This window comes from Podarcis bocagei, assembly GCF_964188305.1.
Source record: "Podarcis bocagei genome assembly, chromosome: 11".
In the NCBI taxonomy this organism is placed as follows: Eukaryota; Metazoa; Chordata; class Lepidosauria; order Squamata; family Lacertidae; genus Podarcis; species Podarcis bocagei.
In genome coordinates this window covers 23333216-23354687 of record NC_138136.1, presented here as the reverse complement: position 1 = coordinate 23354687, position 21472 = coordinate 23333216, and the positions used below count along the sequence as shown (strand labels likewise).

General features: G+C 41.5%; 1 protein-coding gene across 1 annotated transcript in view; it reads right to left on the bottom strand.

The window, feature by feature from the left end:
- FBXL17 (F-box and leucine rich repeat protein 17) overlaps positions 1-21174 on the bottom strand; it is a 146803-nt gene extending 125629 nt beyond the window's left edge. The window contains exons 1-4 of the mRNA XM_081213702.1: positions 20126-21174; positions 17959-18081; positions 17026-17283; positions 13962-14093 (exon numbers count right to left, since the gene is read on the bottom strand). Coding sequence (XP_081069828.1) covers positions 13962-14093; positions 17026-17283; positions 17959-18081; positions 20126-20974 — 1362 coding nt within the window. The 5' untranslated portion in view covers positions 20975-21174. The remainder of the gene's footprint in view (positions 1-13961; positions 14094-17025; positions 17284-17958; positions 18082-20125) is intronic.
- Positions 21175-21472: the final 298 nt, after the last annotated feature.

Genomic DNA, 21472 nt, shown 5'->3' with positions numbered 1-21472 from the left:
AGTATAATACCAGTTTACCCAGTAAAAGGAGAATTTTTTGCCAGTAAAGTAGAGAAGGTTAAAGGGATGTTTAGAGAAATAAGCCAGATAAAAGATAAAGATATCCATTTGGTGGCAACTCTAGCAATAATCTGCAACACAGTCTCCCTTCAAACAATGCAATGATGATTCAGTGACACTGTTTATTTATATGAAAAAAGGGGGGAAAGGAAAGTGTTAGTTGCTAATTAAGAAAAATCAAATGTCAGTGTGTGCGTGCATGCGCAAAACAGCACACATAGGAAAACAATGTATTATACTGAACTAGCTTTTAGTTTACAGCATATTTAAATACTGAACATAAGCGAATACTGATGTCTAACAACTTACATAGGCACACATCTTAATATGGAACTGATTAGGTGCTCTGTTGCTTTCCACACACCGGTACATATATTATAGACTTCTATTTCAAATACAGGGTGTTTGCTTGAGTGACTATTTTCTCCTTAGTTATTTTAATCCAGGTTTGAGTATGTTTTACAGCACAATCCTAAACGCACTTACTCTTAGGAGTAAGTCAAATGCACTCACATGGATCTGTGTTTGCAAGAAAATGACACAAGAGCATTGCCTTTCCCTCCTAATATAGCTAAACATTATTTCTCACAAGAAGAAACAAGAACACTACCTCCAAGGAAACATCATTAATGTGTTCAGTAAGAATAACTATTAATAATAATGCACAACTGCTACTTTATTTAACAGTTCTCCTTCGCTTTGCATATGCTTCCCAAGTCTGAACATTTCACACTTTGAGGGGACACTGACAAATCTTACAACAGGAGCAGAGCCAATATTAGTGTCATGTAACAAAAGCACATTTAATTGCGCCAAGAGAAAAAGGAAATCAAAATCTTCCTCTCTCCAGTTCAGCCTCCATCTTTTCCCATTCACTGTACATCAAAGTGAATTAGCTCCACCTGACACACAAGGCACATTTCCCCCACTGATCAGGCAGGTGTCAAGGCCAAAAAGCAAGCCTATTTTCCACAGCCCCTTTACCTTGTTTGATCACTGGTTACTTTTGATCTGACATTGCCCTCACTCGAGTAATGACTTCCACCTCATAGAACCTACCTCACATCTGTCAGAAAGAATAAAGGACCTCAAACTGAGTCCTGACAAGGCCTATGGGCCATGAGTTGCGCTGCCAATGGAACATTCCCCAGCTCCCACAATTTCCAATTCAGTTTCTTTTGTTCTGGTGGGTACAGGGGTTAGGGTACCATTGAGAGCATGAAGGATTATACACACACTGTGAAGCCAAGTCTTCATGAATTACTATCTTTTCATGTCAGCTTCTTCGTCCCCTTAAATGCTGTGAACGTCATGGTAGTTACTATGAAACAGACTCTACAAATACTGTTATGGGAAGTTTGTTTAAATCTTCTTTGAGATACTGAATGTCCTGTCGCTGATCTATAGGGCTTTCCTCCCCCAAAGTTTTCAAACAGGTGTAATATTAGGTCGCTTGAAACCAGCTGGCCACTACTATTGTATGGGCCATTTTTAAGAACGCCATTAAATAAAAACTGAGCTTTAAAGCATTTCAGCGTATAAAATGAGTAAGTTTCATGATAAAGCAGACAGACTAAGCCTATTATTTTGACTTCATACCCTCTGCATTTCAAGTATTTCAGTTCCATGAAAGATCATAAAAAGGTAAGTAATAAAACAAGATTTTTAATTAAAATAAATTAACTCTCTCATGGTTAATTCCTTATCCTTCAACTATTTAAAACCATAAAAGTGAGAATATTTTGTCTGTACTGTGGACACTGCATCAGAAATCTAATTGAAATTATAATGCACTGGATGAAACACCAAGGCCTCTTTAATCCCATGCTTCAAAATACTCTCATTTTTTAAAAGTCAAACATTTTTGTATGCTATGTTTTACATGGCATAACAGCGTGTCTGTTGGACTGTGGGAAGGAACTTTATAAATAAAACTACAAGCAACCATGTCACTGCAAAAGCATCTTTTCTAAGCATGCATTTCCCTGCTGAGGGCTGTGTTATAATCATATTGCTGGTTCATTAAGGCCTATGTTAGAAGCTGATGTCTAAACACTCTCCTTAAGGTTACCATCTTAAGCACTATTGCTAAGGAATCCGTCACAAGCAACACACACAAGATTATGCTGTAATACAGTTGGCCAGCATAAGGCACAAGTTTTATCTAGTGCAGATTCTTGGATCTTTTAATATTTTCTTTATACATTTAAATAAATCTTTATTCAAAACACTATTTCAGTCAAGACTTTTTACAAGTTTAATTCAAGAGATAAACCCATTAAATATTGCTAGCATAAAATATTATTTTAAGATTCCAAATCTAAAGAACATAGAATCTGCCTGTGAGCCATATTAAGATAGGTAATGAAATGTTAGAAGACTTTATCATCATAAAACATGCTGTTACCACTGCTGCTTTTATTTATCTTATGACTGTTTAATTCAAAAGATGCTAAATAAATAGTAGCCAAGATAATAACATTTCTAAAAAGCAAATTATAAAGAATTAATCATCAAAATATTAGCTAAAAAAACCCAAAACCCAATCAGTGATTCAGTCATTGATATCCACCAGTAGTTACCTAGGACTCACTGATTTTAATGGGGTCAACTCTTGAGTTGGATATCACCCAGTATAGTTAGCATAAGGTTAGAAGAAAATTTTTTTTTTCTTTTTCTTTTAAGAATATTTTTTATTGGGTTTTACAAGAACAAATTTAAAATAATGAAAATAAAAAACTTATAACATATCCATATCTGAGATTCTCTGAATCTCATAACTTTCCCCCATCCCCTGCAAGGGTCCTTAAAATAATTTTTCTAAGACTACATATTATGTTCTCCAGTTTCCATCTCTCTAAATTATCTTTTGTTTCTTTTTTAAAGTCCAGCTAATGTTTTTATTTTTTTACAATGGTCTCCTAAGTAAGTTATGAATTTTCCCCATTCTTTTTAAAAAGTCATTATCTTCTTGATTCTTGAGTGTCCCAGTCAGTTTTGCCATTTCAGCATAATCCAGAAGTTTGGTTTGCCATTCTTCCCTAATTGGGACTCTTGGTTCCTTCCATCTTTGGGCTAGTATATATTTTTTTCCTTTAGCCTCAAAATCAACATGCAAAGCTATGTAAATATAAGGCAGAACTATGAACACTGGTGAAGATAAAAATACGCCTGTATTGCAGGGGTTTGGACTAGATGATCCTCAGGGTCCCTTCCAAGTCTACAATTCTACTATTCTACAATAAATACACATGTACGCCAAAAGTAATCATACATCAGATGCACATGATATGAACACAACTCATGGAGATGTGAACACGTACACAACACGTGAAATTCTAATACTCAATACTCTTTTCCAGTAGAAAAAAAATACACAAACAAGTAACAAGTTTTTGTCCCCAAAGCCTCTCTTACACTGTTACAGCAACAGAGAGAAACTGTCTCTAGATACGGAGTTAGCCCCCAGCCCTGTCTTTCTGCTACCATGCTCATTACCAAGTTACAGATGGAAAGTCACAGAGTTTGCAACAGAATTATACGGAGTAATTGCATATGAGGATGTTTAATGTACATAATTTACTCCAACTACAGATTTTCCCTGGTTTTGCTTGTTTCGATGAATACTAGAGGTATCCATGTGAAAGGTTCACCAATAGTAGTGCACAACGTTCAGTGTCTCTTTTTCAAAGAGTATTCAATCATTAATATTATGCAGATGTATGCTAAACCATGACTGAAGGCCAGCAATGGAAAGGAATTCACACTACAAGGAAGGAGGGAATGTATGTCCCCAAGGCTGGCTCCTGATGCATTATGACTTCAGTAGGTTAGTTTGAAAAGCATAAATAAATGCTGTTCATGTTCCAAGCCCAAACATAGGATTCATTCATTACAAATAGCATCTCCAAGGCAGATATACCTGTGTCAGGTGGCACCCTGCCCAAAGTAATGTCTTTCCTTTTGGTCCATCCACTCTTACCAGTTTAACAGAGTGCAGGTATGTAACTGCAGTCACACAGCAAAAAGCAGAAAATAATGTGCTACTTAATTATGCATCATATAAAATTATTCTTTCTGTGCATGCATTTCAGAGTTGAAATATCTGGATAAAAGCTCTTATTAAAAATGCATTTTACAATAATTAGAACACACCTAAAACATAAGCAAAGGCTAAGGCATTAAACTTGATTTTTATACAGCAATGATACTTTTGAATGACACTGACTATAAAAATGTACCTAACATCAAAACAGGTATGAAAATCGGCTACAAAAAGTATCTTTGATCAAGGATTTGTTTAATTTAAGGAATTTCCCATGCTTATCCATCAGCAGTGATTACAAAGAGAGATTACATGGAGCTTTAAGGAGGCATTTAATCAAAGAGTTTACCCAGTAAATAAGCTTGGATCAAAATTTAACTGAAGACCCACTTCCTTTATCTTCCAGAGGAGCAGACAAACTGACAACACAAACAATTCAAACATCCTGTTAGCATATCTTATTATTCAGTTACTGCTTACATGTGAAGTGCATGTGTCAGCATTACACTTTGTTCTGGAATATTCGCATAATCAGAAAAACCAAGGGTTTTTTTTCTACATTATGAGGGAAATTTAATTAAAATGCTTAACTGTTTTGAGAGGATGCTGGAAATTCAGTATTCTAACCAGCGCCATCTCAAAGCTCCAGACAAACATAACTTACTACAAAAACAGAAAGATTCGGCAAGAGATCTCACTACACCAGTGATTTACAAACTTTATGCTTCCAGGGTGTTCTTTTTAGGCACTATCAATGAACCCCTAAATATCTGCCATGGAGTCCCAGCATCTTTCAGGAAGAGTCTGAGCCACGATGCATGCTCAGTTCATGCGGAGTATTGGCAAAGTCACTTTGACGCCCCCATTTGAACCAAGGGTGTGACCTAAAACAAAGACCCACCTCTCTAATTGTTGTAATAAGCAAGCTGTCTTTCAGAGACACTTGTTTTCCCTTATTGATTTTTACACTGAGGACTTTAGGAGGACTGAGGAGCAAATGTTGAAACCCACAATGTTTTATAGAATACGTATTTTATAGATTGTGCATTTTAAAAGCTTATTACATATGTAGGCATTCTTTTTATGCTGTTTTTCACAGAATTGTAGAGTTGGAAGGGACCCCCCGAGGATCATCTAGTCCAACCCCCTGGAAGGCAGGAACATGCAGCTGTTCTATATGGAGATCGAACCTGGAGCCCTGGCATTCTCAGCACCATGCTCTAAGTAACTGAGTTATCCACTTGAATCATGTTTTAATTGCCATTTGTTTTCAATTTTCATTTTGTACTTTTTTTTGGGGGGGGGGGAATTACTGTTTATTCATTCAGTTCAATAAATAGGTCCATCTACATAGCGACTGTTGCTCACTGAGTCTATGAATGGTGTAGCATTTTAAATAGGTTTAAATCATTTCTAATTAGGTGTATTTTGTTTTAATGTATTGTTTTTAATTTTATTCTGTATATTATCCTGGCATCCTACAGGATAGAGCATTCAGAAATGTACTGTGTATCTTGTAAGGAACCACATCTTCAGAAGAAACAGCTTCGGAATATAATTTGAAACATTTTTTCATAAATTACAAGTTTCACTAATAAACCTAACTATTCTAACCTAACTTTTTAAGCTTGCGTTTAACCCAAAAAATAATAACAGAGCAACGGTATCAAAGTGTTAAATGGAGGATTCCAGCAGTCCAAACTATAAAGAAGTTGGAGGTGGCCAATGACAGACTGGAAAGAAGTAAAAATCTGATGTAAGGCTTGGATGCGCTGAAGAAGTATGGCCTTGACAGAACACGGGAAGGAGTAAAATTAGGCATAAAGAAAGAAAGTGAGTGAATGCATACACAGGTGTGAAAAGCCTAGTTTTAAGCTCTGGAATGTATGGCACATCAGGAGAAACACTACCTATAGCACATCAGGAGAAACAGGCCTTTTCATCAAGCATGCATTTTGCAAATCAGTGGCCTAAAGGTCACTTCAATTTTTTAAAAAATAAAAATTTCTCCCAGCATCATTAGCATCTCTCAGTTCTAGGCTACTTCCCCTAAACAGGTCACAGCTGTAGTACCATTTTCATTCTTAGGACAAACCCTTTATTCTAATTTCCTGTTGACAGCCACCAGATGCCAGCCACTGCTCTATCATGAAGGCACTGAAACGTGTCACACCCACATTTGAAATAAAAAGCCAGAAAGATCTTACACAAATAAATTCAATACTGATGTACATTAGTATTTGTTTCACTGTATATTGCACTCTGAAGTCAAACCAGACTTCAGGTCCTTAATACATTAAGCTTAAGAAGTATATCTAGGAATCAAGTTCTTTTTTTGAAGGCGACATTTAGAAAGTTACATATATGCATGTATATTCCATTATATTTAATGAAGGAAATATTATCTTCGTACCCCCTTTACATTAGGTACAGCCATTTTAAACTTTCAGGACCTAAAATAAAACAGTATTTATATGCTGTCATAGGATACAATGCATTAATCAGTTTGAGTGCTGTTAAGTGTTGGATTTGAGACTCAGGATAACTGAAAGTTCACAACCTTCAACCTGTATTTTAGCAGTTCAAGCCTGGCCTAACTCCACAGAGAAGGAAGCTTTGACAAGTGTTCAGAATAAGATGAGCTGGTGATTATGGCCCACTCTGTGAGGTTTGGGAAGGACACATCTATCCACTATCGAAAGGTTCCACTCCAGGACAAGGGTTGCAGCATTGTAAATGGGGTAGGAATAGCAAAGTATAGAGTAGCTTGCAGTGCAGATGCTCATGCTGTACCTGATTAGTGAACAAAAGGGGACTTTAGTTTCCACTGCACTCCATCTGGAATATTTTGCAAGGAATATCGAACTTTGTACCAGACAAACCATATTCAATTTGCTTTTCAGGATGGGGCCAACCAGCAAATTAAGAGCTGCAAAAAAAGGCAACAGCATTTCTCATGTGCAGAAAGTGAACTCAGAAACAATCTGCCAGGCTGTATTTCATACTGATTTATGGCACTATATATGGCCACTGGTCCCACCACATCCTGGCAAATAGAAGAGGAAGAAATGGTGGCAATGACAGATTTTACCTTCTTGGGCTCCATGATCACTGCAGATGGTGACAGCAGTCACAAAATTAAAAGACGCCTGCTTCTTGGGAGAAAAGCAATGACAAACCTAGACAGCATCTTAAAAAGCAGAGACATCACCTTGCCAACAAAGGTCTTGTATAGTTAAAGCTTTGGTTTTCCCAGTAGTGATGTAGTAAGAGCTGGACCATAAAGGCAGCTAATTGCCAAAGAATTGATGCTTTTGAATTATGGTGCTGGAGGAGACTCTTGAGAGTCCCATGAACTGCAAGAAGATCAAACCTATCCATTCTGAAGGAAATCAGCCCTGAGTGCTCACTGGAACAACAGATCCTGTAGCTGAGGCTCCAATATTTTGCCCACATCATGAGAAGAGAAGACTCCCTGGAAAAGACCCTTATGTTGGGAAAAATTGAGGGCACAAGGAGAAGGGGACGACAGAGGACGAGATGGTTGGATAGTGTTCTCGAAACTACCAACATGAATTTGACGAAATTGCAGGAGGCAGTAGAAAACAAGGGTGCTTGGCGTGCTCTGATCCATGGGGTCACGAAGAGTCAGACACGACTAAACGACTAAACAACAACAACAACATAATATTTAGAAATACTGATATCCAACTCATTTGGAAACTGTTGTTAAAAAGGTATTAATCAATAATTGCACTTACGCATGATTCGATAGGTCATTACACTGAAAAAATATTATTCAAGTGCAGCAAAGCATATGGCTTTATGCTTTAGAGCATTAAAATCAGTAGTACAAGTGCAGAGAACAAGAAAATACACACACTGGCCATTGTAAATAAGAAAATTATGGCTGCATAGTATCATTTTTTCCTGTATTTGTAATCTACTGTTTCCAGGCATTTTATTGTTGTACCAAGGACACAAAGATGTTTTAGTAGCATCTCTAACGTCAACACTGCCACCTAAAGGTCATAAGAAACAAATACATTTTTCCAGCAACATCTGCAAATCACAACACTTAGCATTTAAAAAACTAGTATGTTATATTGTACCTGTTAGGGACTGTTGCCCACACAGATGGGAAGAGTCACATTTTGTGAGAATAAAAAGAAATTACAGACCAGATTGTTATCAATTGTACTGGTTCAATTATTAGTTTAAGTAAGCTATGTTGGTTTAGGAGCATTTCAAGCATATCTTAAGAGTATTTGCTTAACTGTTCTTGTAACATTTTAAAGGCTGGTTAACTTGTTGTTTTAATTAAACTAGGCTTCTGGGAAGACTGCTTCCATTTCAATTTGGAGCAGTAGGATAATTGCTAATACAGCTAGCAAGTCTCCACTGATTTTGAGCAGAACAACTGGTAACCCAAACACCCAAAGTTTTCATTAAACTTATTTTCATAATATTTAAAAAGGGAACACGTTCTCATGTTTCTGACTCTTGTTTTGCAGAAGCAGACTGCTGAAGCCCAGGAATTTCAAGAGTTTGGGAGGGATGTGTGGGACAGTGGGGGACGGGGACCCAGCCAGTGCAGATATTTTCTTATGGAAGCTAAATACAATGTACTGGATAATATATTAAATAGTGTCTATAGTAACCCATAATGTTCCACCAAAAAAAAGAGGAAGAAGTTCACTCTGAACAATAGCGGAACTACTCAGGCTGATCATGCCTCAGGATAGCTAAAATGGTTATCAGCTTGTTTTTTATGTTGTAAGCTGCCTTGAGCATGGTTTTAACTATGTATGGAAAGGGGGGATACAAATAAAATGATGTGTGCAGGTATATACTTTTTACCTTGTGTTTACCTGGTGTACTGCCCAATAGCATAACTGCTTAAGTAATGTAAAACCACTTAACTTTAAGTGAAGAAGAATGAGTAACAAAATGGCTAAAATTTTCGGCTGTTAACACTGTCACAGCTGCAGGTTTGACAAGCTTCAGCTGAAGTGTCAGACCTGAATAGGAGAGAGTGGTGTCAAGGGCAGAAGAGACTCATTCAAATCCTCGCTTGGGCATAAAACTCACTAGGTGGCCTTGGGCCAGTTACAACTTCCCAGCCTAACTTACAACACCGGGTTACTGTGGGGATAAAAAATAAGAGGTAAAACTATAAACATCACACACACAGAGCTTTATTGCGGTCCATAGACCCAAAGTACATAATACAATAGTAAAAAAGCAACAGTTACCGCTCTCAGAAAGAAGGCCAGGATATAGAGCAAATACAACATTGCATGAGCAGACTTCCACTCACAATAGACTTTACTTTCTTCTCCTCCTTGGGAGTCCCACCCCAAGATCTTCTCATGATGGTCCCCAACCCTCCAGAGTAGATTTTCAGAATGTGAAGTAGAAAGAGAAAGTGAAACTGTGTTGTACAAGCAAAAGTCCATTCTACTCACACATGGACAGTATTTGATACCAACCATAAAGGTAAAGGTAAAGGGACCCCTGACAATTAAGTCCAGTCATGAACGACTCTGGAGTTGCGTCGCTCATCTCGCTTTACAGGCCGAGGGAGCCGGCGTTTGTCTGCTTCCGCAGACAGCTTTTCCAGGTCATGTGGCCAGCATGACTACGCTGCTTCTGGTGAAACCAGAGCAGCACACGGAAACACCGTTTACCTTCCCGCCAACCTATTTATCTACTTGCACTGTGTGCTTTCAAACTGCTAGGTTGCCAGGAGCTGGGACTGGACAATGGGAGCTCACCCCGTCGCAGGGATTCGAACCGCCATCCAAATGACACAGTGGTTTAACTCACAGTGATACCAACCATAAAATAGAATAAATAAAAGAAGCAAGGAACGAAATACAAGAGTAAGCAAAATTTTAAGATTTCAAATCCCACATTTCTTCTTACATGCTAAGATTCTAGGCACATGTGTTTTATGGTGCATTTCTGAATGTTTTTCCCCCTTAACAGAGGTATAAAGATATAGAACTGCATTCTAGATATTCATTGCACTCTTTATTAATCAAAACTGCCTAGCTACTCTGCTAACATGCCTCTAACAGCCTCTGATGCACGTTGACTTGGCTGTAGGATGCTGCTGAAGTAGAGTGCCCTTAGGCCTGAAACGAACTGATAAATCATTGTGTGTAAAGAGTATTCTGAGGAACTGGGTACAAAGAATTGTTTTGTGGCAATGAGACTATGGCATGCTCCAGGCTGAAAAACCTGAGAGCCTTCATGACATGTCAGCATGAAGCTATTGCATTTTTATTACATACGCACACATTTCTATACTGCAAGCACAGTTCAGGAAAAAAATATTCCATCACTGAACACAGCGGTGCCAGGGAGAAGCAGAAAGCCAGTACAGTGAATGACCAAAGGCAAAAAAGGGTCACTATGTGCACAGTAGAATACAAGAATGGCAATGAGTTCTCTCTAATCTTTACATCAATCATCAAAGCTAGGCTGATATATTTCCATACTGCATAAGGGAAGAGGTGGTGAACCTACGAGAGAAGCTTACTTTCTAAAGCAAGGATAAGAACCTGTGGCCCTCCAGATGCTCTTGCCCATCATCCTTGGTCACTGGAGCTGATGGGATTTGGACAACAACAGCCAAAGGACCACAGATTCCCAATCCCCATTCTACAGGCTGGTGAAATTACGGGTGAAGCAAGATCTGAACCAGGCATGTACTTGGTCCCTACGCTCACTCTCAAAACAAGGATATATATTTGCATAGAAGCAGCAATTTAACTAAATTTACTCAGTGGTGGTCTTCACATGCAGTAAATTATGATTTGCTGTTATGTCTTGGGTGCTTTCTCATGCACATACACACCAGAAGAGATTGAAAGCTTCCCTTTTAAATAAACTGCAGTTTCTTCATTATGCTCCAAACTGGGGGGAAATTTCAGTGATATCCAATGATATCCAGTCCAGGCTCTGGAACAGATTTTTGGGGCATGCATGGGGGCTGCAATGGGAAGGAGGGAGAAACCACACTGAGGAAGCAGGCTGACAGTGTTGGATGTCAACCTCTGGTTTATCCTGTGGATTAGCAAAACCAGAACATCAAATCATGTTTTGTTAACTAAACTACAATTTCCTACTGGCAATATATTCAAAAGTGAAAGCTCACTGTAACAAAGGAAGCTTACAGAGCTCAGTCTCATAACTAACCATGGTTTGTTGTTATGCATATAGAATTTGACTGCAGAATTATTATTTTGGGGGGGAGGTGCCACAAAACGTGCAGAGTCTTTACCACACTACACCAAGCACAAACAAAACATGGTATGTGTCCAATAAGTCTTTGTTGCTGACCTACTAGCAGAAAAATGCTAAACGTCTGCTTTGAGTCACCAGGTGTGGTGCCTTTATAGGTTCTTATGCTGCTCATAGAGAAGCAACATATTTTCTGTTGGCTTCCAAGTCCAGCTTTGCAATTACAACTGAGTTCTTGTCACATAAATATAAATTAAATAGAAAACAAAATGTAACTATTCAATCAGAAGCCCATTAACTGGTACTATATTTCTATTTTTATCTGAAAATTATCACAGTCGTATATTTTTGTGCCCCAAGACACCACTTTTTGGCCCGCCTTTATTTGGAGAAAGTTGGATACACTGCTCAATATTTCAAAATCACAGATACAAACAGGACTGCTCTGAATGCCACACAGCTCTAAAAACTTTAGCTACCACTTCTTTAGGTTATGTATACTCTCAACTGGGACCCTCCAAGTTCTTGAGCATGAAGAGGCATTTTTTGTACTTGAATTTTTATTATCTGTATCCTTTAGAATGACCAAGTCTCCTTTACTCTTCCCCTCATTGTGTGGGGAAACAAACCAGTAAGTCACAGTAAATCATAGCTTCTCGTTATGTGCAAAATAAGAACTACGGTTTGTGACTTCCAACAAGCCATCTAGCTTAGTGTTGTTACATTAATTGACAGTGGCTGTTCAGAGTTTACAAAAGGGATATTTCCCAGAACCACCTGGAGATGCCAGGAACTGATGAAGTCACTCTTTAAAGCTCTGCTTTTGAGTTGGTATCTGAACATACTGAATTTTTCTTAGAAAGTTTAGTTCTTTCTTTGAAAAAGAAATGAGTCACAATGTTTCCTATTCTTGATACACCAGTGAAAGAAACTTTAATGTACTTATCTAGTGCCTTGACAACTATACAGTGATCTTTATGAGACTTTTCAAAAGGTCAGAAAAAACGAATCACTTAGCAGAACATGGAATCAGCAGCCTATCCAGCACAGAAAACATGAAACTGATTGACCATTCAAATTCCTATGACTTCCGTAATAGACATTTGATTGACTTGCAATGAAGATCTAATACACAGGAGATCTAATACAATTATTTTGAGTTTTGGAAACTGTTCTAGTATTTCAGCAATGGTTTGTTTTTTCCAAAAACACCTTCAGAAGTTTTAGTTTCACTCACAGTAAATTATTTGAACACAAAATGTGTTTTTGCTTGCCAGCTTCCAATTCTTTCTTTACAGTACACTGTAAAGAGTGCATGATCCAAAAGCTTCCACTGAAATGCTGTTGAGGGACTTCCTTGGAAAACTACATCAGAATGAAATCTAAGTGTTTTCTAGTGCAGCCTATTTTTCCACTTTTTTAATGTGAATGCTGGGATGTAATAGTCATATCCTAGGCTTGGCTGCCATGAAAGGAGTTGCAGCAAAATTAATATCTTAGGAACAATGAAACATCAGATTTAAGTAAAAGAAGCTTAGGATGGCCATAAGGAAGTGTTGGTTCTCCAGTTTCAACTGTTGTATAAGAAGCATCTAATTGAAGAGTGCCAAGTTTCACACCTAAGACTGATTAATGTCAATATTTTCAAAATTATCACAATAAAATTACTCCGAGTAGGCCCACTGAAATTAATGGGCCCAAGTTAATCATGTCCACTAACTTGAATGGGTCTACTCTTAAGTAGGATTAAAATTGCTCTGAGTCAGGGAAGTACAGCACTATGGATTGTATCCACCTAGTCCATCGCAGTTTTGAACTGAAATCTTAGGTGCACTACTGTGCCCAGAGTTCAGAAACTGCTTGCGCCAATGAAATTCCCTGTCGCAAAATGCGCCTAGAACAATGGGAGTTTTGAACACGGCTACTGTTAGAAGTTAGAAGGATACACACACACACACACACACACACACACATATATATACACACTTATATAAGTTAGAAGGAAGTTCATTAACAGGGTACAGTTGTGACAGCCATCTGTTTGTACCCAGCATGTTGTATCCGCAGAAATATTGCCATTCTACGCAGAAGTTCCATTTTGCTGTTAATGTAGATTCCACCATGAATCAGACTATTTATTTTAACTCATCAAATCTGGTAGCCAACATGACACCTTGTAGTCATATAAAGCAGGTTCTTCACATGCAAACATACATGTTTATAAGCTAAGCCCGTGTAAAGTTTAAACATGGCACTGCAAAGGTATACAAAGATATTCAGAGAATATTTTGTATCCAACAGAATAGAAATGCTTAGCTAGCATTATTACTTCTCTATCAACTACTGAATCACACAAGGCAAAGCCAATTCCACAATTAAGTGTAGCATGTTTGCCCAAAGAAAAGTATTAACCAATATGAACTGTATTCTAAGAATTAGCTTTTTAATCACTATGTGTATTGTAGGTTAACACTCTCAGAATATGGACATAGGTTTCTAACCCTTCAAAAATCAGTTAAGATACACATATAAAATGTTGGATGTGGGCAAGTATAAAAGAGGGTGTAGGCATTTTTAATTTAAATACACAAGACAAAATACTTACTAATTTGTTTTCCTGCATGTATATTCTCTGTAACTTCAGGCATCCTTTAGCTATGATTATCATTCCTTCATCTGAGATCTTGTAACACTGCCCAAAATGAATATCTTTCAGTTCTCTGCACTCTGATCCGAGCTGCAAATGAAATTAACACACACATAAATATTTAACACTAACATTGCCTTCAATCTATGGTGTATATACAAGCATTACATTGCTAAACAATTAGTTCAGATTTTAACTAATGCATTAGCCAAGAGGCCACATTGCTCTCAAAATAGGAAATTGAATGACAGTATAGATTTCAGCAGTCCAAGTAAGAGAACAGGTCTATTATATTTAGCCATATCCAACATGCATCAATAACCAGAAATAAATTGTATTGTGCACACCAGAAGCTCAGAATTCCAGTTATCACCACCCAAATCAATAAAACAGTCTTGCCTGTAGAAGCTGAAAAGTTGTAAAGATGTCTCTAACTTAAAAAGTTACTGTAGTCATCAAGAAAAAAAGAAGGCTTACGGTTAGATTTCAAGGATACTATTACTAGCAAATGCAACTTTGTTTTTAACAGTAGTGACAGTTTGACAAAGAAGGCTAAATACAGTCAAACCTTGGTTCCCGAACTCCTCCGTTTTGGAACGTTTCGGCTCCTGAATGCTGAAAACCCAGAAGTAACTGCTTTAGTTTTCGAATGATATTCGGAAACCGAACGGCTTCTGAGTCGCATTTGTCATTTTTTCCCATTGACTTTGCAGCCACCCCATTGATCCTCCATTTCCAAACTTTTCAAAAGCTGAACAGTCTTGCAGAACGGATTAAGTTCGAAAACCAAGGTTCCACCATAGTATAGTTCTTTCTAATATACCGTATTTTTCGCCCTATAAGACGCACTTTTTCCCCTCCAAAAATGAAGGGGAAATGTGGGTGCGTCCTATGGGGCGAATGCAGGCTTTCGCTGAAGCCTGGAGAGCGAGAGCGGTAGGTGCGCACCGACCCCTCTCGCTCTCCAGGCTTCGCGGACCTCTCGGCAAGCAGCGGGAACGCTCCCGCTGCTTGGGGAGAGTTGCCTGCATCCCGAAGCCTGCGCGCGCTGATCTCAGCGCGTCCAGGCTTCGCGGATCTCTCCTCAAGCACCGGGTGCGCGAGGCTTGGGGCGGCAGCCTGTCGCCCGAAGCACGGGGAGCCCTCCAGAGGGCTCCCCCTGCTTCGGGCGAGTGTCTGCAAGCCTGGCGCGCCCGGCAGGAGGTCCCGCCGGGTGCGCGAGGCTTGGGGCGGCAGCCTGTCGCCCGAAGCATGGGGAGCCCTTCAGAGGGCTCCCCTTGCTTCGGGCGAGTGTCTGCACGCCTCGCATGCCCGGCAGGAGGTCCCGCCGGGTGCACGAGGCTTGGGGCGGCAGCCTGTCGCCCGAAGCACGGGGAGCCCTTCGGAGGGCTCCCCTTGCTTTGGGCGAGTGTCTGCAAGCCTCGCGCGCCCGGCAGGAGGTCCTGCCGGGTGCGCGAGGCTTGGGGCGGCAGCCTGTTGCCCGAAGCACGGGGAGCCCTTCGGAGAGCTCCCCTTGCTTTGGGCGAGTGTCTGCAAGCCTCGCGCGCCCGGCAGGAGGTCCCGCCGGGTGCGCGAGGCTTGGGGCGGCAGCCTGTCACCCCGAAGCACGGGGAGCCCTCCGGAGGGCTTCCCCTGCTTCGGGCAGGTGAGCGCAAGGCTTGGGGCGGCAGCCAGGGCTGGGGGGGGGGAAATAATTTTTTAAAATTTATTTCCCCCCCAAAAAATGAGGTGCGTCTTGTGGGCCGGTGCGCCTTATAGGACGAAAAATACGGTACTCTGGTTCACCAGAACAGAATCTGTGACTATTTGCAAAGTACATGGAAAATATTCAGCCATCACTTAAGAATGTATCTTCTTCTTCTAATTGGTAGGTTTAAAAAAATAGTAGGTAGGTGGGCAGGATAAAACTTTTCACTTGGATCCAAACTTCACCCTCCATGCATGGAATAGATCCTTCTGTCCATGGAACACTTTTGATCTACCTGAGTGATTTAACCAGCACCACCTCCTACACTCTTCTGGATGCTCCCTCAACTTTCTAAAGCAGTTGTTCAGATGGCACAAGGGGGCTGCAGGAGGGAGGGGAAACTGGCTAAAGTAATCTGTTCCTCAAGAACGCTGCTCAGGAAATGTTCTTGCCCATTGGGAACAAAATATCCTAAAGTACCCACTAAGATGCTATGTTATGCCAAGTTCAGACATGTTAAGCACAGTAATTCTGATGAGATGGGGAAATTTGTTTAGAACAGGTAAAAGCTTCACAGGGGGTACAAGGAAGTAATGACTAAAAGGCAGGGTATAATATTGTAGGACACCCCACCCCCCCAAAAAAGACCATAATCCACTGAAAATAGCTCAAAACAGTGTGGTAGGGCTAAGAATTTCACATTTAGAATCAAAATGGCCTGCAAAATTCGCAGATCTCTAATAAACATATAATGTCACTAGCAGTCTGTAAATTCAATAGTGGCTGCAGCAGCAGAAGTTTGGATGGCTCAGAAAACACCCAAAATGGAGCTTGCATGCACTATTCTAGACAAAAAGCCCCCAAAACCTGTTTTCTGGGTTCTAAAACTGGGGTTTGCACATAGCACAATTAGAGCTAGTTATGGCTCATTGGTTGTATTCAGTAAGAGCTATGGATACACAGCTAAAGAACTGTGGGTACAGACAATTTTTAAAAATGTTCTTCCATGTGCTGAGATTCCTGCATTGTAGGGGGTTGGATTAGATGACCCTCATGGTACCTTCCATGATTCCCAGAACAGAAAATTCAACTTCTTTTAGCCCTTGATTTGTCCTTTTATTTTACTATCATATACCATCTAATGTATACCTTTGAGGTCAATGTAAACTGGAAATATAAACATTTTGTTCTGACAACAACAGCATACTCTTAGACATGTTCCCGAATTTGGGTAGGGGCTACTCCCAAGTGGACATAAAATTGCAGCTTAAAATATTCAAAAACAATGTAATTTTATATATATATAAAATACTTTCACCAATATTTAAAGTTCACCTGCTTGAGTCCTTCATCAGTGAGTCGATCCTGGTTTCCCACATGTACTTTCTGCAGTTGAGGACACTGTGAAGCCACTGCAATTATAGACGTATCAGACAGCTGTTTACATCTATATGCGGTATATCTTAGAAGTCCAGGACATTTAGATGCTAATATACATACTCCTGTATCCGATACGTTACGGCAATCTGAAATATTGATTTCCGTTATATTCTGGCTTCTTGATGCAATTCTTTCCAGTAACTCATCGGTGACCTGTCAAAAACAATTTGAATAGGTAACATTCATATTCTCAGTTTTATCTGTATTTTTAAAGAAAAAAACAAGCCTATACATTCACAACAGCATTTGTACCAAACCAAGTTAGTACTTTCACGACAAGTTTGGCCTCCATGCATTCCTGCTCAACTTAAATTTTAGGAGCCTTTTGCTGCAAATAATGATTTTTTTTCAGCACTATGTCTGACCAATGGATACCACCTCAATAGCCCCTCCTGATTTCCCCCCCCCCCAAAAAAAAACACCTGCTCATCAGATTTGCCCAAGGCTGCCACAACAGCTACAACAAAGGTACTGTTGTTCCCTTGCACTGGGAACAGATACGTAATCCTTTTTCAGATAATCAGGCTCTAAGCTTCTTTAGGTTATGAAAAATGTAATTCAGGTCATGTCATTATATAATTCACCATCATACTAAATATGCATCTATTCAGTCAATGAAAGCAACTTAATATATTCATGTGTGTGGTTCAACACTGGCTTTTAAGACAGCCAATCACTGTGAATGAAGGAATTCACAAAACTCGTTATGTTTTCTATAAGAAATATGGGCTGAAAAGTGAAACAGGTATCACTTTTATCAGAGGAAGACAAAGGAATTGCTTTAATTTGATTAAAAGAATTCAGATTTCAACGTAGCTTCCTTCATACCTGCTGACGACTACTGAGATCCAATTGCTTCCAAAACTGGAAATCTAAACAGAGGTCACGCCAATATTTACAAACCAACGATGCTGAAAGACATCGCTCGTTCAAAGATAAGTTGGAAAATATCTATGAAAGGAAAAAAGGAAGAGTTAAGAGAAAGTGAAACGCCTTTCTTTCCAAAGTTCTTTCCAAAGACATGCCCTTTCTATCATTTCTATCACTTTCTTTCCAAAGTTCTTTCCAAAGACATGCCCTTTCTATCATTCTTCCAAGGCTTTCATTCTTCTAATAAGCTTTGGACAAATATATTTGTTTAAAACAAAGAAAATGGATTTCCCTCCAGCTATGCATTCCTCATTATTCCACCAATTTTCTACTTTCCATTAAGTAATAGAGGTGATGACAATTTTACAATTGACGCATAACCAACCTGCGGGTCCTTTTGGACCCAGAAGAGAGCAGAATGTGAGTTGGGTGGCAAAGAACGGAGCGGGCTTATGCATGCTCCGTCAACATGCACAGAAACCAGGAATGCAACACCTGTGCAAATGGGGGGGGGGTTGCCTGTGTCTACAGTGATAAGCATTCAACTTGATACTATGAACAATCTATATATTAGGTAATTTGACAGTCCCATGCAGTGACATCTTGAGTGAAAACCTTAAGGCCCTGGTCAGCAACTAACTGTCCTAGAAAGCTGATGGGGAAGCAACTCCACCCACACCTCATAAAATGGCTTGCCAACAAATACTGTGACCACAGACAACATTTTTCTCATTTCATGCTTTGTAACTGAAAAGTTGGGCAGCATTTTTTTTTGGCGGGGGATTCCATCTACCTAATTCATTTCTGGAGTGTGTGTGCGAGTGATGGTTGCAGTTTCTCTCTCTCTCTCTCTCTCTCTCTCTCTCTCTGTGTGTGTGTGTGAGAGAGAGAGAGAGAGAGAGAAAAAGTCATTCTCCCCAATGTTATGGGTGTCCATTAGTGAACTTCATCCTGAGGCATAGGGAAGGCTTGGACACGGCCCTTGAAACACTCACAGGCTCCTCAGCATTTATACATACATCACCTTGTCAGGCAACAGTCTTCCACAACATCCCCAACCCCTTTACACAATATATTCTGTGCTGTTGTCAGCCAGTGCAGGGAAAGCAGAGAGGAGCAGATTGAAAGCAGCTCCAAGACATAACTGACAGGGCCTTTCCACCTTTAGCTCCCATTTACCATTCTTGGGGATATATCTCGTAAAAAGCTACCACAAACCAGGATTTTAACTTCGGTAAGCCATATACAGTGATTACTCTGCTCTAAAGCTCCAAGCTATCTATTCTCATGAAGCCTTTCCATAGGCTTTTTCAAGAGCTTAATGCACTGGTGTGAGATTCAGCTATCCTGAGAATGTGCCCTGGAAGCACTCTTTGCTTCTTTACTTTTTTAACCCTGCAGGTCAGAAATCACCCTTTCTCAACTTTTCAGACTTCCTCATTCCACCAGCTCCAGTCCAGTGTAGCAGGCTCATCTAGAACTCACACCAGTTGTTGAACCTTAACTACTCAGGTGTTCCCATAATACTGTTTTGTTTCATAAAGGCAGGATTACTACAAATTGTGCCTCTTTGTGCTATTAAGCTATCAACAATGCTATTAAGCACTGTTTCCATGTGAACCAATTCTAATTATATCATTATGTGCAAATAACTTGGGGAAGTGACTATTCTGAATTAAATGATGTGACCAAGACCAAGCTCTGTCAAGAAAAGGACTCTGTTTCAATCAAGAACCATTACTATTTCACCTTCAGCTGGATTAGCGTCTAGTGTTTTATGTAAAAACTTATGAACTTAGCAGAAACGCTTGTGCATGCAACCAATTTCCAGGATCCCCATCTATTGCCAGCCAAAACTGAAAACGAGAAAACGAAAATTATAATTGGGTAAGGTCTTCTCGTATCGCCACCCCTATAATGTTGTCCTGGGCACCTTTGCAAGGGAAAACGCCAGGAGACCAGGACCTAAGAAATGGGCACTCTTGAGCTCTACATGGAAAAACACACAACCAAGAAACTCAGGAGGAGGGGGCGGCAAGGGATGCAGCGACAGGTGTCCAGGCAGCCCCCAGCCTACGTTGGCAACCTTCTACATCCCGGACACCTGCCAGCTCACCAAACCCACCTTGAGGAGGATGGAGGGCGGCAGCTGGTTGATGTCGGGCGAGAGGGGCTGCGGCTCCCGGCAGCAGTCCCCGGGGTTCTCGGGGGGCTCCTCGCAGTCCGGCTCGCGGGCCTCGCCCTTCTCCCTCCCGTCCAGCTCGGGCAGCTGAGACGGGGAGCCCGCAGCCGCCGCCGCCGCCAGCCCTTCCCCATCGTCCCCGTTCTCGCCGACGGCGGGGTCTTTCGGCGGCGAGCCTCCCCCGGCGCGGTCCGAGGGGCAGGGCAGCGGGCAGAGGTGCTGCTCGGGCAGCGAAGGAGAAGCAGCGGCGGCAGAAACCTCGGGCGGCGGCGGCGTGGAAGCGGGGCTCCCGGCCCCTGTGGCTGGGATGGCGGCGGCGGCGGCGGCGGCGGCGGCGGCGCAGCGGGGCTGCTTTCGGGGCGGGCAGGGGAGCAGCCGGACGCCCTTGCGCTTGCACACCATCTCCGGGGGGGCCTCGCTGCTCTCCAGCGCAGGCCCCGCTCTCCGCGCGGAAGGCGGAGGAGAGGAGAAGAGGAGGCCGGAGAGCAGCAGGCGGCGGCAGGAGAAGCGCAGCAGGCGGCGGGCGGCGCGGTCCTCGGGCGCCTTCAGAGCTGCGTAGAGAAGCGGAGGAGCAGCAGGCGGCGGCGGTTCCTCGGTGGCGGCGGCGGCGGGCGGGCTGGCGCTGTGCACCAGGAAGCAGAGCATGCAGGGACCGCGCAGGAAGCAGCTCCGGTCCCGAGGCGGCGGCGGCGGCACTGGCACTTTCCCCCTCAGGGGTCGGCGGCGGCAGCGGCGGCGGCGGCTCCTATCCGCGGTCTGGCTGGTTCCCTTCCGCGAGAGAAAGTGGCCCATATAGGAGGCGCCGCCGCCGCCGCCGCCCCCAGCAAGACCTTCCTCCCTCGGCGGCTTCAGCTGCGCTGCCTGGGCTTCATCGCTCGCCTCCGCCCGCCCGAGCGCGGCAACGGCGGCGGCGGCGTCTGAGGAGGAGACCGGCAAAACTCTGAGGCCGGCAGTCACAACAAGGCAGGTTCCGGGACGTTGGAGGAAGAGGAACCGCCGGAACTTCCGGTTCCCTGACCCCGCGCGCGCGCGCACTCGCCCCAAGAGCTGCTGCTCGGCCGCGCAACCCTCACTTCCGAGTTCCCCATAGACACTTCCATGTGCGGGACGAGGGTGGTGTGGAGGATTGCGAGGGTATTATTATTATTATTATTATTATTATTATTATTATTATTATTATTATTATTATTATTATTATTATTATTATTATTATTAATTTATACTCCGTCCATCTGGCTGGGTTTCCCCAGCCACTCTGGGCGGCTTCCAACAAAACACTAAAATACAATA